Source organism: Ipomoea triloba, chromosome 11 (assembly GCF_003576645.1).
Source record: "Ipomoea triloba cultivar NCNSP0323 chromosome 11, ASM357664v1".
NCBI classification, from domain to species: domain Eukaryota; kingdom Viridiplantae; phylum Streptophyta; class Magnoliopsida; order Solanales; family Convolvulaceae; genus Ipomoea; species Ipomoea triloba.
Window position 1 is genome coordinate 25,068,225 of NC_044926.1, and position 16,163 is coordinate 25,084,387.

The 16,163-nt window shown below is 35.3% G+C and overlaps 1 protein-coding gene and 1 long non-coding RNA gene across 2 annotated transcripts; one reads left to right on the forward strand and one right to left on the reverse strand.

The window, feature by feature from the left end:
* Window positions 1–2,900: 2,900 nt before the first annotated feature.
* LOC115996804 (calcium-dependent protein kinase 10-like) lies at window positions 2,901–6,629 on the forward strand. The gene is made up of 7 exons (XM_031236221.1): window positions 2,901–3,522; window positions 4,247–4,390; window positions 4,489–4,641; window positions 4,807–4,922; window positions 5,157–5,324; window positions 5,771–6,001; window positions 6,084–6,629. The coding sequence occupies exons 1-7, from the start codon at window positions 2,901–2,903 to the stop codon at window positions 6,255–6,257; spliced, it is 1,608 nt and encodes a 535-aa protein (XP_031092081.1). The 3' UTR covers window positions 6,258–6,629.
* A 1,941-nt stretch (window positions 6,630–8,570) lies between these two features.
* Window positions 8,571–10,272, reverse strand: LOC115996403. The gene is made up of 3 exons (XR_004093611.1): window positions 10,084–10,272; window positions 9,789–9,879; window positions 8,571–9,561 (listed from the first exon to the last, which is right to left on the reverse strand). It is a non-coding gene; the product is annotated as an uncharacterized LOC115996403 (long non-coding RNA).
* Window positions 10,273–16,163: the final 5,891 nt, after the last annotated feature.

Consider the following 16,163-nt stretch of genomic DNA (forward strand, 5'->3'; position numbering starts at 1 on the left):
TACAAAATATGTGATATATATTGTCTTATGCTCAACAATTTTTGTGATTTTTTCTAATATTTCTTTTAAAATGAGAGGAATATGTTATTTTCAAACAAAATAGAAAGTATGAAATATATATATATATATATATATATATATATATATATATATATATATATATATATATATAATATTATATTAAAAAATTCTTTTTCATCTATTAAAAAATACATCATTAAAAAAAAAAAAAAAAAAACCTCTTTCATCCCACAAACAAAACTAAACTATTGTAAATTACTAATGAAATAAAAAAGATAACTTGAAATTTTACTCATGGTGTATCCCCGAGTTGTATGTTTTTGTCGTCACTCAAAAATAAAGTGTCATTTTATAGTTTACTTGTTGGTTTAAGTCTCGAGCTCAGTAAATGACGTGAGGTCACAAAGTTTCGAGCTAAGATATGGTAGATGATACACTCTCATTTGTACCTATTTTACTTGTGTTTTTATGTAGGTTTTATAGTTAATTGTGTGATAAAATGTTGTGTCCAATGCTTATTTCCTTGTTTTCATATTTTAAATGGTATAATGCTTGGTTTAGATGTTTTTGATGTGTTTAGAAGTGCATTAGAACTATTTGGGAGCAAAAGCCAATTCAAAGGAGCCAAAGAGTTGTAATTCTCGCTACCATGGCGACATCTTGGTAATCGGACCATATCTCTTCCTATGAATATCCAAATGAGATGATTCTTGAGCCATTGGAAAGAAGACTTCAAGGGCTACAACTCTTATGAAGACATCAAAGTGTAGATCAAAAGGAAAACTGGTCAAAAGATCAAAGAGTTGTAATTCCTGCTAAATATGGCGACACCTCGGTAATTGGACCATATCTCAGTCTAGGAGTATCCAAATGAGGTGATTCTTGAACCATTGGAAAGAAGACTTCAATGGCTACAATTGTTATGAAGACATTAAAGTGTGATTCAAAAGGGAAAAGGGTAAAAATCAGGCTGCAAGTTGGAGCTTCGTCACAGGCGGATTCTCGCCGCGGCGAGCTTCATTCTCGCCGTGGCGAGAATCCCAAATTTTGGGCAGTGACGCTCTCGCCGCGGCGAGAATTAGGCTCGCCGCGGCGAGAGTTGCAGATCTGCGATTTTGCAGTTCTTTGAATTGCCATTTTTGCCCCCCATTCTCCACCCACTATAAAAGCATCACTTCCTATCAACCCTAACAAGCTTGGCTGGCCCGTAAGGGCAGCTCAAGTGGTAAGAGAGTTACACCTGCAGCCGAGAGGTCGTGGGTTCGAACCTCAAGCCCTTGAGTTTGTGCCGGTCAGCTATGGGTAACCTAGGCTGATTTACCTCCTTGTGGCTCTTTGCCGGCTAGGGTCACAGGGCGAGGGCTTTACCCACATACTCACATAGTGAGGAGTGGGGTTTACCTCGTTAATAAATAAATAAATAACAAGCTTGGCTGCGGATTTGGACCAAAAATGAGAGCAAGGAAGAAGATTTGAAGCAACAAGAAGAGAAGAGAAGAGCTTGGAGGCATCATTCGGGAGAATTTCTTCCTCTCTTTTCTATTTTAAAGCTTTATTGTATATTTGTTGAATTTATTTTAGCCATGATAGGCTAAGCTTTCCTTTGGGATTTTTGGATTGATAAGTGTTTATGAACCTATGTGCCTAGTTCTTTAATTGCTTGAATGAAATATCTATTTGGGTTTATTACTTGTGTTGTAATTGTGGCTTAATTTCTTGATGCTTGTAGTTAAGGATCCTAATTACTTGTTTCATTGCTAAATTTGTCTATGAATTAGAGCACCCACAATTGCACTTGATTCTTGTACCTCGAGAGAGGACATGTTGATTAAGGGATTTATTGTGAATAGCTCACGAGAGTGAGTATTCCAATTGCGAATAGCCCACGAGAGTGGGTATTCCATTTATTGCTTGTTCTTGCTTATATGTTGTGAATAGCTCACGAGAGTGAGTATTCCAATTACCATGTTTTGGGATTGAATTACGAGAGTAATCTTTCCCTTTTAGATTGCAATCATCCACACTTGTTGAACCCGAATGATTATTTCACTTTAGATTGGCACTAGGTGATTAAACACTTTGACACCCAAAAATCCCGCTCTTAATCTCTTGTATATAAAAGTCCGTTTGCCTTGCTTCATTTATTTTATTTTCATAATTTTAGATAAATACCCATTGTTAACGTAGGAATAGCTTCTCGTGAATTAATTAGTAACTAGTGCTTAATACCCCGCTTCCCTGTGGATCGATAACCCCGGAATACTCCGGGTATTTGCTTGTACCTAAAAATGCTACGACCAGTAGATAAAGATGTCAAAAGTCCCTCTTATAGCATTAAATGCGATATTTATAGAGGAGAAAAGAAGACACATGTCGGACTCTCGACATGTCTAACATGTCTACATTCAATCGGTTGGCTCGAGTAGTGCCCTAACAGCCATGTGTATCAATAATCCTGACTACCCACTGAGGGATGCGGTCGGATTAAAGTTAAAGCCTAAGCTCAAATTCTCATGTAGCCCTGTTCGGGATGACCATCTCAATCTATTTTTTTTTTTTATATCGAGGTTGGTCTCAAGACGATGAAATACTACTACATCCATAACTCTGGCTCGAGCCTAGCATTTAGACCGTGAATATCAAGCTAATGGTTGGTCAAGGTCAAGACCTTGGAAATAATAATTAATAAATAAGTAAGAAATTTGTAAACACAAAATGGGTTTCTTGAAAAACAGCTATCCCCGCGAATTTTCTCTTTCTCTCTCTATCTAACTCTCAACTCCACCCTTTCCCGGGAGATGCTTTGTTCCTCCTCATCCACAACCACCGCCGTCCACCGTAACTAGCAGCGGCGAAGAACCCCACTTCTTTCCCATCCCATGGGGAACTGCAACGCCTGTATAAGACCACAACAACAATCCACCAGCAAGAAGAACAAAAAGAGCAAAGAACGCCGCCCCAACCCCTACGCAGATTCCCCCGCTCCAATTCGCGTCCTAAAAGATTTCATCCCCAAAACCCGAATCTCCGACAAGTACACCCTCGGCCGGGAACTGGGTCGGGGCGAGTTCGGCGTCACCTACCTCTGCACCGAGCGGGCCACCCGCGAAGCCCTGGCCTGCAAGTCCATCTCCAAGAACAAGCTCCGCACCGCCGTGGACATCGAGGACGTCCGCCGCGAAGTCGCCATAATGTCGACCCTCCCCGACCACCCCAACATCGTCAAGCTCCGGGCCACCTACGAGGACGACGAGGCGGTCCACTTGGTCATGGAGCTTTGCGAAGGGGGCGAGCTTTTCGACAGAATCGTGGCGCGTGGGCATTACAGTGAAAGAGCCGCCGCCGCCGTGGCCAAGACCATAGCGGAGGTGGTGCGTATGTGTCACGCTAATGGAGTTATGCATCGAGACTTGAAGCCTGAGAATTTCTTGTTTGCTAATAAGAAAGAGAACTCTATGCTTAAAGCTATTGATTTTGGCTTGTCTGTATTTTTCAAGCCTGGTATGGATTTTATGATTTTTCTATCCTCTTTTTTTCATTTCAAGTTCCATGGAGTATGCATATTCATTGGGAGACTCATAGTTTCTCTTTTCCATTAGTATTATCTTTAAAAATTTCAGCTTTTTTAGTTAAACCAAGAAGAGAAATAAGCTGGTATCACTAGGAGACCAATTGATTGGAGTTAGTTGTCCCTAAAATTTATTGTTTTGAAATTACTTTGGGTTGCAGTCATAGTTTGATGTTCATTTCTCTAGTTATGATGTATACATTAGTCTTAATCTTTGACTTCTGTATGAATTTCCAACATTAAGCATATTGTCTTGAAGTAGGTTTTTCAAAGATTCTGTTTTGGGGTCAAATTGTTTGATTTTAGGTGGTTAATGTAATTTGTGGTGAATGGTTGTGAACCATTTGTGTGGGAAAATTATACCATGGACCAGGGTCTACCTTGCATTGTGTAGACTGTTGTCCGAAAATAAACTTCAGATTCTGTATCTGTAGTTGGCTGCAATTCTATCATATTATGTGTCAGTAATTATCAATTTATTTGTTTACATGTCTAGAAAATGTTATCTGTAGGTACAGAATGTGTTAACCGAAGGTATAAAATGTTTGTATAACCCTGGTCCATGGTATAACAATTGATTTGTGTGTTAACCCTATCAACTTGTTTTTGAGCTTGTGTCATCCTCAATATTGAAAGTTAAAATCTTGATGATGTCAGGTGAGAGATTTTCTGAGATTGTGGGGAGTCCATACTACATGGCACCTGAGGTTTTGAAGAGGAATTATGGACCAGAGGTTGATATTTGGAGTGCTGGGGTTATCCTTTACATTTTGATATGTGGGGTTCCTCCATTCTGGGCTGGTATTCATTTTTGCCACTGTGCATGATGCCATTCTGGTTTGGTTTTGTTGCCTTCATTCCTCGTCTGTCTGTTTAACTGTCCAATATTTCTGCTGCAGAAACTGAACAAGGGGTTGCTCTTGCGATTTTGAGGGGAGTGATTGATTTCAAGAGAGAACCGTGGCCTCAAGTTTCTGAAAGTGCGAAAATTCTAGTTAGGCAGATGCTCGAACCAGACCCCAAAAAGCGGTTAACTGCCCAACAAGTACTAGGTACTTACTTTGAATGTGCAAAGTTTCCTCGAGCTGATTAGGAAATTTTTTTTATCGCCCTGCTACTTCGTTCTTTATTATAATTAAAAGAAAGTAAATGGCGGAGGAATTAAATAGCTTTTAAGAAGAAAAAAAAGCAACTTATATATTCCTTGTTTATTACAGACCACCCTTGGATTCAAAATGCTAAGAAAGCTCCAAATGCTCCTTTGGGTGATGTAGTCAGGACACGTCTGAAGCAGTTTTCTCTTATGAATAAATTCAAAAAGAAAGCACTGCGGGTAAGCTGCTAACGTGTTTGTGTTAGGAAATTCGCAATTGATTAAGTGTTCATCTGGACTGTGACATTTCAGTGTTGATACTAGCTGAAAAGATAATAACATTTCTCATGTAGTTTATGCATCATCTAAGTGGGTTGGGGTACAAATCCTCGCCATATTATGGATTTTAATTGTTGTTTCTTCAAAAAATTTCAATGTACTTAAGCAACAACTCCTTTTCAAATGGTGTAATAGGTAATTGCAGAATACTTAACCATTGATGAGGTAGAAGTAATCAGAGAAATGTTCACGATGGTGGACACGGATGGTGATGGGAAAGTAACGTATGAAGAACTAAAAGCTGGACTCCGGAAAGTTGGGTCCCAGTTGGCAGAGCCCGAGATAAAGTTACTGATGGATGTGGTAACTATCACTGTTTCCCTTAACATGTTGAAGTAATCTCTTTATTTCTATCTTCATTCTCTTACACTATGAGGCTAATAAGGTTGCTTCAGCTCTTGGAAACTTATAGGATTAAGCGCTTACCACTACGCCAAAAGCTATAGCTGATAGCTGAGGCGCCACTTTATTCCTTATAGACCGCCATCACATTTTCGGGAGGTAGGGTGCTGGACTTGGTCTTTTTTACCGGCCTTTGCCCAACAATCCCCTTGGCCACCAATTGATGGGCTTGGCCCTTTTAATGGCCTCTGTCAAGCGCCTTGTGCTCAAATGGCATGTAGTGACTCTCCCATATGGGAGGTCATGAGATCGAGCCTTAGTGGAGGCGATATTGACTCAGATACATTTTTATATGTTGTTGTTTAGTTTCAATCGTCTCTCTTATGGCGGATTTGAATATTGATTAGGCTGATGTTGACGGTAATGGTCTCCTGGACTATGGGGAGTTTGTAGCAGTTATAATCCACCTACAGAGAATGGAGAATGACGAGCATTTCCACAGAGCGTTCTTGTTTTTTGACAAAGATGGAAACGGGTACATTGATCTTGATGAGCTAAGAGTAGCTTTGGCTGATGAATCGGGTGAATGTGACATCAGTGTACTGAATGAGATTATGCGAGAAGTTGATTCAGATAAGGTTAGACTGAAACACTTAACTTCCTTGTTTTTGAATGGATAAATGGTTTCGAAACTAGTTTTGATTCGTGCATTGGGTACAGGACGGTCAAATTAGTTACGAGGAGTTTGTTGCAATGATGAAAACGGGAACTGACTGGAGAAAGGCATCTCGGCAATACTCGAGAGAAAGGTTCAAGAGCCTCAGCCTTAATCTGATGAAGGATGGATCTGTGCAGCTTCAAGATGGGCTAACCGGCGAAACTGTTGTGGTTTGAGTTGAACACCTTTCATGGCTTGCATCCATTTTGGATAATTTTACCTGACAACTTTGGTGACTACATCTCCAAAAACTAGCATTCATGCATATAATTATTGGATTTGTGCTTGGAATTTTGGGATTGTTTTGGAAGATAACATATATAGGTTAGTTTTTGTAGTCATAGGTAGGAGGTTGTGGTCAGATTGTATGTTTTTTTTTTCTTTTATGTTTAGGGTTGTATGTATGTATATGCACATTTCTAAATCCACAAAGCCACCAATATACTGAAAAATATCAATTATGTAAATTTTTATATTTTCTTTCTTCTTTGTTTTCCCCTTCTGATTTATGTAACTGTGATATGAAATTCTATTGAATTGTTTTGACACTCAAGCTGTTATTAAAAGAACATTCCAAAACATTGTTTGACAAATATGGAGTAGATGTTATTTGATAGCTAATTGAGTAAGTTGGTAGTTGTTAGTTAGTTTGACCGGTTGATAGTATTAATTAGTTATAAAAGATGCTTGGTAAAATTAGTTGTTAATTGATAACATGTAAAATGACATATAAGAATAAGTGTATTGTGTTATTTTAACTTGTTATGATCTATTATTTATAATAATAATAATAATAATAATAAAATTAAAAAAAAAAAAAGTAGCAAAAGAGTAAAAATGTGTAATAGATCATATTTGAACCCACAACCTCTAAGGTGCATAAGCCAACATAGGTACTAACCAATCAAGGTACTTTAACTATTATGATTTACTAATAAAGTATAAATACAATAAAATAAATAATAATAATAATAATAATAATAATATCAAAAAATAATAATAATGTAACTGTCCATGCGTCTGGGGAGACCCGTGGCAAGTGCAAGTTGACGGGACTTAGTTAACTTGCAAGTCCCATTAGCGGGTCCCGTTGGCAAGTTTTGCTGCAAGTTGCGGGACTTGTCACTGGTCTAGTAGAACCCGTTAGAAGACCCGTTGCAAGATACGGGACTTACCACGGGTCTAGTGGAACTCATTAGCAGACCCATTGAGGTGTTTTGGAGAATAAGAATTTTTTTTTTTTTTTTTTGCAATGCTCCATTTAGAAACGCTACTTCAAATAACATTTGGTGAATCAGCATTTTGCTCCCATAGTTAAATTGGCTGATCAGTTATCTTACCAAACGGGGCCAATGTATAATAAATTATGGGACAAATATAAATTATCATATAATTTATTAATTTTTATAAGCAAGTAAATAAGTTGTAAAAGTAATCGAGTTAGGGTAATTGCATTTTCTGGTGTAATTCAAGAGCTAATTTGAAACTTTTCTTTTAGAAGAATGAAGAGAAGACGATGAATAGTGGCGGTTGACAGTTAACAAATTGCTTGAAATTACAAGAATTGACACCTGCAAATATGCATCAATCAATCCCTGTAACTTGAGAGGCACAATCCTGAAGTGGAGTGAGTATTTTATGTTGTAACAACGATCAACTCTCCACAAATTTAGTTGCAGGTTAAGGCATACCTGTACAAGGTTATCATAATATAGACACAAAAAAGCAGGAAAAATATGATGAAAGGCAACTACTGAAAACAAGCATTTCAAGTTTTCAATGATATGTTGCCTGCAAACCTACTAAAACAAAACAAGCATACATGGCAGCAATTTGGGAAGGATTTTATTGAATACATTAATGTTATGAGAATAAGATTGATTCATATTTTGTCATAATTCAGAATAAAAAGGTACTAAGCTCAGCAACTTCTTTGCAAAGATAACTGTTGTCTGATATCTATCAAACTCCGGTAAAAGAGAAACATGTGTGCACGTAAAATCCAATAGGAACCTATTTCTTTCCCCGGTTGAGCCTCTGGAGGTGAAAATTGACGCTCCCCCAAGACTTTCTGTTTTTGCCACTCTGCAACATCGCAATATTGGTTAAACTAAATTTGTAAAACCTTTTATGTAGATTTTTTGTACATATATTTAAAAACTTCTCAACCTGCTAAGAATTTTAAACTGATACGTAGTAATAGATAGACTGAATTACTCGCTATTACCCTCTCCCGAATGCAATTCTCATTACCTGAGCCTCCATGCAGGTACTTAAAAGTGATTTTTGCCGACTGCATTTATCATCTTTGTTCTGATTCAGCGCCAGACAACTGAGAAATGTAATCATTTCCTTTGCACATGGCTTTTGAAGGCTCCCAAACTTTTTTGGGTTTATATACAAGGTGCCAGGTTTTCGGCCCATTCCTCCCAAGTTCCAACTGAAAATGTAAAAGACGATATAAGATTATCAGCATACCCGAGAAAATTAAATGCAGATATGCAATGAAATTAAGTTCAATAAAATTAGACATGCACTCAAGCAAGAAGTAGAACTAAGGGAAAGAATAAGAGCTCTGAGATCTGGTTTAATGGTGAAATGTAATTGCATTTACGGGTGTAAAATGGGCTAAACTCGAATGAAGAAGGGTCAATTTAAGGTTTGAACATAGTGTCCAAGCTTGTTTCACTTAAGGTTCACTATGGTATTGAGAATCAAAGGTGACAACCTTGATTTCTAACCAATCAGTGTGGGACAAATACACTTAATAATTTTATGTAGAGAATCACAGATGACAATATCTACATATAGAACCAAGGATGACAAACTTAATCTCTAACCAATACTAAACAACCAAATGCATTAAGTTTTAAACAAAGAATCAATGATTACAACCTTCATCTACAACTAGTGTGCAAAAAATGTATTCGGACAAAGTTGACATCAGAGAGACGGGCGGATCCAGGATTTCATTTCAGTGGGTTCGGTGGGAGCGAAGAAGCAAAGTTCAAGTTCATCTATATTAAGAGACCTTGTACTTGACACATTGCGACTACCTTGACTAGATAAATCCTCAAAAGTTGATTTTCTTTAAAAGAATTTTTCCATAACTGAACCAAATATATATATATATATAATTATCTCAATATAGAATTTTCCAGCATACAAATAAACATAAGCAAAGCATAATTTCTGAAAATAAAAAAGAAGCACAGCATATAAAGTGTGTATTTATTGTCCTTTACCTAAAAATGGCAAGAATGAAGCAAGAGATTAATAACAGAATGTCAATTATTAGAATCAAAATTTTAGCCCTAAACCTAATCTCCTATCTTTGATTCCTCAAGCAAGTCAAAGAACCGGAGATCAATTGTTATTTTCTTGCGAATCAATCAGGCTCTAAAGCAGAGGTTTGGAGGCAGCAATGGATTATGGATGGAACATACAAGAAAACTGAAGGGTTTTTCAAGTTATTCAACCCTGAAATACAAAAGAAGCAAAAGTGCACAACTAAGATCAAAATTTAGGGAAATTAGGGTACAATTGCACAAAGTCAGGAATGAGCAATTTTAACAAATTAACAATATCATTATCATATTTTGTTGAAGGTATCCGATTCACTTTCTGGAGAAGTTCAAAACTCAAAACTTAGGACAAACAATTGAATTTATAATAGAAAGGGGGTGCTACCGGTGAGAGCAACGAACCTGAGGGCACAGAGCCGGACAGCCGCGGTTGAAGACGAAGCCGAGCGAAGTGGCGAGGCAGAGACGCAGAGCGGTGAAAGCTAGACTGAATCTGAATCATCATATTATTAAATTAAATTTCATCTTTTTTATCCAAATCTCAATCTCGCAACACACACTATAATCTAAAGCTCCAACTTTTTTTTTTTATCAGAATTCAGTATTCGTTTCTGAGTCGGCAGGGTATATCAATCTATATTAAGAATTTCATCACATTTTTGTGTCTACTGAAAATTTGAAAAGAATTTACACTCACATTCCAGCGTTACCTCTGAGACGATGGATAATGCCTCTCAGGATCTCCTAGCGACGCAAGGGGAAAGAGGCGACAGATTTAGGACTCCTGACTGAAAGAGTGAAAGACCAAACGGGTTAGGGTTTAGGGTTAGGTTAGATTTCGTTAAACTCTTCATTTACCAAAAAGGTAGAAAATTTCATTGAACACTCCTTTACAAAACAAAGACCAAACCGTTTACCACTTTTTCCTCTCACTTTTTCGGTTTTCAAACACACCCTAAGTCCTTTCAATTGTTCAGAGACCAAAATGCTAATTTTCATATTTTTTAAAATCTCATCAATTTAGTTTCTGAAAGAGTTTAATTGACAAAATTTTAAATGATTCGATGATTAAATTAATTGAAATTAAAAATTAAAAACTACATTGATAATTGAAAATAATTAAGGGACTATAAAATGCTGATTTTCCCGGCCTTCATTTTTCTATATATATGACAATATGTCAGAAATTTACTAAAATTCATTAGACTGGAGTAATTCTAATTTTGGGACTAAGCCTATTTTGGTTACCAAAGAAGGTTAGGAGTTATAATATGATTAATTTTTGTTTTATAATTTGGCAATCTCTTGTCAACATTCCTAACTAAAAGCACTTCTATTTATTTCGCATGTGTATCAATATTTTTTTTCTCAACCTGCTGAAGCACAAAGAGTCAACAATTAACTCCACTGAGGCTCAAACCCACTCCCATTATCTATGTGAGAGTGTAAATCTGGATATCGAGTGCCACTAGACCACAAGGTCTTTGGCGCATGTGTATCAATATAAGACAAGTAAAAGTTATAATAATTACAGACATGCAATCCTTCGATGTGGTACATTTTAACTAAAAAACTAAAATAATAGTAGTGAAAATGAGCTAAGTCAAGTTGGGTTTTAACTAAATATATAGGCCTAAGACTGATGCATCAGATTCGATCGTTACATCGTGCACCACGGTGCACATAGCAATATGTATCCTGGTCCAAAACGACGTCATTTCGATGTTAGTGGACGCGGACGCGAATGACTCAGTTAGTTAAAGAGACAAATGTCAATTGGTGGGTAATTTGGCATGTAGATCGTGGCCATTGTGCACTTAAAATACGTTATGATTCAGTTATGGTAACTATTTTAGCACCTCATGATGTACATGTCTGATTCAATGATTCCAGTCTTTTTTCAAGAACTCATTGATTGTCTTTATAATATTCAATGGAGTTTTGTTTTTAATTTATGATGATATAAGAGATGCGATAAATATGTCATCAATTCAATACAATCAACCTTTAAGAAGAGTCGGAGGGACAAATGTCGTCCATTGGTTGATAATTTGGCACGTGGAGACTAATATATGTTAACATATGTCACCATTCAATTAACACAAATATTTTATTACCTCGTAACATACATGTATGATTCAACGATTCCAGTCTCTTTTCACAGTGCAAACTCATTAATTGTTTTAATAATACACAAGTGAGTGTTTGATTTCTTTGAAAAATTAATTCTCGTCATCCTTAAATTAATTATAGTAAAATGAAATGGTACGAAGGAAAATTATTCCCCTACATTGATATAGTGGATGAGAAATTTCACTTAAGATTTATTATTTTTCGAGAATGTAAGTGTTTGATTTGTAAGTAGAAATGTGCTTGCAATTTAATGTTAAGTTTTATAAAAGTAGATTAATTTGATTTATTTCATCATAAATTTAAGAGCGAGGTCTTACACAAAATCTTCATTATCAACAATACAAAGAATAGCTAAAATTGTTGATGATATGGTAAATTAGATATATTGTATATGCACAAATTATTGTTGGCCATTGTGCACCGTGTTTAATGGATTATAGACATGACACGTGAAGTGAAATATTCACAAATGAGAGTATATATAATTATGTTTGAAAAATGTTTTACTCAGTGTAACGCTTTTGTTATAGAAATTGGTGGAAAATATAAATTACAAGATATATTTTAATTGATCGACAAATTCTTAAATATTTACATGCAAGAGTGCACCACAGTTGAATTCAAATAAAGAAAAATAAAACTGTAAATAATTTAATATGATCACCATAAATTATCATAATTGTTAAAATTTAATCATATTAATTAATACAATTCTACAATAAATAAAACTATTAAAATTAGAGAAGATGAATTTAAATATGATTTATGTCATTTGACAAAAAAAAATGAAAAAAAATCAACCTAATATTTGAGAACAGATAACATCTTTCTCTTCTCCCAAACTTCACCTAATATGATAGTTAAATGTACTAAAATTGTGAAGTGCAAGTACATAATATGTCAACTACATATACAAATTTTGAATGTTATTTTTGGACCAGGGTCTACAACGCAAGGTAGACCCTATCCATGGTATAATTTGTTTGTTTAAAGACCTAAAAATAGTAAATTCTAATTCAAAACATTTAGCTACACAATTATACAAATTCATTACAACACATTAACACAAGTACATAATCAAACTCATAAATCACAATCCACAATGTACAAATACAATCATCTAAGCATACTGACTAGTATACATTAATACTTACATGTTCATAAAATGTCATTACAAGAACTAATGTGACTTGTCAGAGTAGCTGGACTTCTCTTAGTTTCGTCTATTTCTCACCAACGAAGTTGAACTTCTCGCTTATCTACTTGGCTAGACTTGAGCTAAAAGATGAGGCACATCGATTGATGGATACGTAAGGCTTGACTGCTTAAGTCAACTAGTACAGAGTAATGAAGGACACAGAAAATAGAATTAGAACTGAATGAAAGAAATCAAAGCATTAACTTATATATATATATATATATATATATAATGTATTAGTCAATGTATATATAATAATTGGCTATTAAAATCTGGCTTCTAAGATTGGGTTATACATGGACTGATACATTTTCTATATATGATGTATATTATATACAAATAAATATAAATAGGTCAAGTCTATTTGCTTACAAGGCTGTCGTTCAAAATATTAACTTGGCATATTTACTTAAATATGTCTTAATATAAACTCAAGTATGTGATTTTTATTAAAAAGACCCGATCGAACTGAAACAAAAGTAGGCCAATTCATAGGCCTCCTTTTGGGGCCTAGACCCATTCCGACCCATACTTAGGTAGTGTGATTGGCGGAAAATTATACTGTGCACCACGGTGCACATAGCAATGTGCACCACGTACCTAAACGACGTCGTTTTGAGCATTGTAAACTAATCGTCCGTTTTTTTTGGAAATCACGTTTCCCGTTTCTGTCGGTCTCTGTATTTATGTTAATATTCTGTGTATTCCAGACAATCATTCTGTGTATTCTAGGCAACCGTTCTGTGTATTATAGACAACCGTTAAGTGTATTCATGTTAGTAACACATGTTGTGATGTGTTTGTGCATTCGAATGTTTAGGAGGATGAGTTCTGTGTATTTTGTGTAAATATTATGTGTATTCATTTTATTAACACAAGTTGTGATGTGTTTGTGCATTCGAATGTTAGGAGGATGAGTTCTGTGTATTTTGCGTCAATATTCTGTGTATTATGAGCAATCATTCTGTGTATTATAAGCAATCATTCTGTGTATTCTAGGCAACCGTTCTGTGTATTATAGACAACCGTTAAGTGTATTCATGTTAGTAACACATGTTGTGATGTGTTTGTGCATTCGAATGTTTAGGAGGATGAGTTCTGTGTATTTTGTGTAAATATTATGTGTATTCATTTTATTAACACAAGTTGTGATGTGTTTGTGCATTCGAATGTTAGGAGGATGACAAGTTGTGATGTGTTTGTGCATTCGAATGTTAGGAGGATGAGTTCTGTGTATTTTGCGTCAATATTCTGTGTATTATGGATGAGTTCTGTGTATTTTGCGTCAATATTCTGTGTATTATGAGCAAACATTCTGTGTATTATGAGCAAACATTCTGTGTATTCTAGGCAAACGTTCTGTGTATTCTATATAATGATTATGTGTATTATAGATAATGAATTTCCTGGAGTCATTCGCGTCCACTAACATCTGTGTATTTTGTGCCAATATTCTGTGTATTCTGGGCAAACATTCTGTATATTCTAGGCAAACGTTCTGTGTATTCTATATAATGATTAAGTGTATTATAGATAATGAATTCCCTGGAGTCATTCGCGTCCGCTAACATCTGTGTATTTTGTGCCAATATTCTGTGTATTCTGGGCAAACATTCTGTATATTCTAGGCAAACGTTCTGTGTATTCTATATAATGATTAAGTGTATTATAGATAATGAATTCCCTGGAGTCATTCGCGTCCGCTAACATCTGTGTATTTTGTGCCAATATTCTGTGTATTCTGGGCAAACATTCTGTATATTCTAGGCAAACGTTCTGTGTATTCTATATAATGATTAAGTGTATTATAGATAATGAATTCCCTGGAGTCATTCGCGTCCGCTAACATCTGTGTATTTTGTGTCAATATTCTGTGTATTCTGGGCAAACATTCTGTGTATTCTAGGCAAACGTTCTGTGTATTATAGATAATGATTATGTGTATCATAGATAATGAATTCCCTGAGTCATTCGCATCCGCGTCTACTAACACCGAAACGACGTCGTTTTACGTACGTGGTGCACATTGCTATGTGCACTGTGGTGCAGGGTATAACGATTGGTGATTGGCCTAACTCGTGAATAGTGCGGAGTGCCTATTAGGGGTTGTTATATTAGTTTTATATAGTTATTTTATTTTTAGTTAGTTTAGGTTAGGCTATATGAGAGAAGTTCTAATAAATATAAGTTTATGCTATTTTATTTCTTTTGACAGATTATTATCAAATTTTTTAAATTCTAATAATTTAGAAGGTGTCCCATATATGTAAAATTGGCAAAGTAAATTAATAGGTCTTTGAGTAAACTCTGTGTCATTAAATTCATAAGAGACTATTATTGATTCTCTTATTATTAAATCCGATCCACTACTTAGCATTCAAAGATTTTCAAAACCAGGCCAACTAAATGTATCAAAAATATAACATAATGTAAACACTTTACACTTGTGTAAACAAGATTTGAAGGAAGGCTGGAGATTTCGGCGGCCAACAACTAACGTAAGTAACTAAAGATCCGATCTGATCCGATCCCCAAGGCGAAGGATATGATTATGGGATTGAGACGAAAAATTAAAGTAGCTAAAGAAACAGTACAATAGTTACGTTGTTGCTTTACATCACAGCAAAGGAATCCCACTTGTTTCTGCTTTATGTATGTGTTATCGATCTTTGAGTTGAATGAGACTACTGTTGTATAGGAATAGGAATATAACAATACAAAATGCCCAACCCGCCTTTAGTTTTGAATCAAAAAAGCCACGCACTCCACTAGCTCATAAAATTTGTAGCAACTCTGATCTATTCTTTTCTTGACTCTGAAGATTTTTATGTCGATCTGCCCAGACATTGTTCAAATTTTAAGATTTGTTTCAAGTGGCATAGTGTTAGAGAAATTAGATTGATAATGTAAAAATAAAGAAGTTGTGTTATATTGTACGTAGTATATATAACCATTGTCATAAAAATTAAATGACGTAGGCTCACAACAGCGGTGTCGCCCCTTGAGGTTAACACAACAATTCTCGTCCCATGCACCCAAAACATCGTACTCAAAGTAATAAAGAGACAAGACAATTTTTGTTTGACATATGAACTAATATAGTTTTCCTTTAATTTAAAAATATAGTATATGCCAAGAAGCTAGATATAATTAAGTGACATACTATCATAATATATCCTGACCACTCACCAACTTATGGTAAATATTAAATCAAGAATAAATCTAGATCGAATATCTAAGAATCACAATTATATTATTTTCTTTGCCGCATTTTTTCCAATAACATTCAATTTTTGCTACGAATATTAAGAGTTTAGGTTTGAGTTAAACTTCTTTATCTCAAAAGTTTATAATTTAATATTGAGATAGATATAATTTGATGAAAGAAAGGATTTTTTATGTCCGACCTATAAGAAGGCATTAAAGTGGACATCTATCAACGCAAA

Coding starts and splice junctions, on each gene's coding strand:
- LOC115996804 (XM_031236221.1), top strand. CDS start 2,901: ATGGGGAACTGCAACGCCTGTATAAGACCACAACAACAATCCACCAGC. Junction 4,391..4,488: donor GGTTCCTCCATTCTGGGCTG/GTATTCATTTTT, acceptor TTTCTGCTGCAG/AAACTGAACAAGGGGTTGCT. Junction 4,642..4,806: donor AACTGCCCAACAAGTACTAG/GTACTTACTTTG, acceptor TGTTTATTACAG/ACCACCCTTGGATTCAAAAT.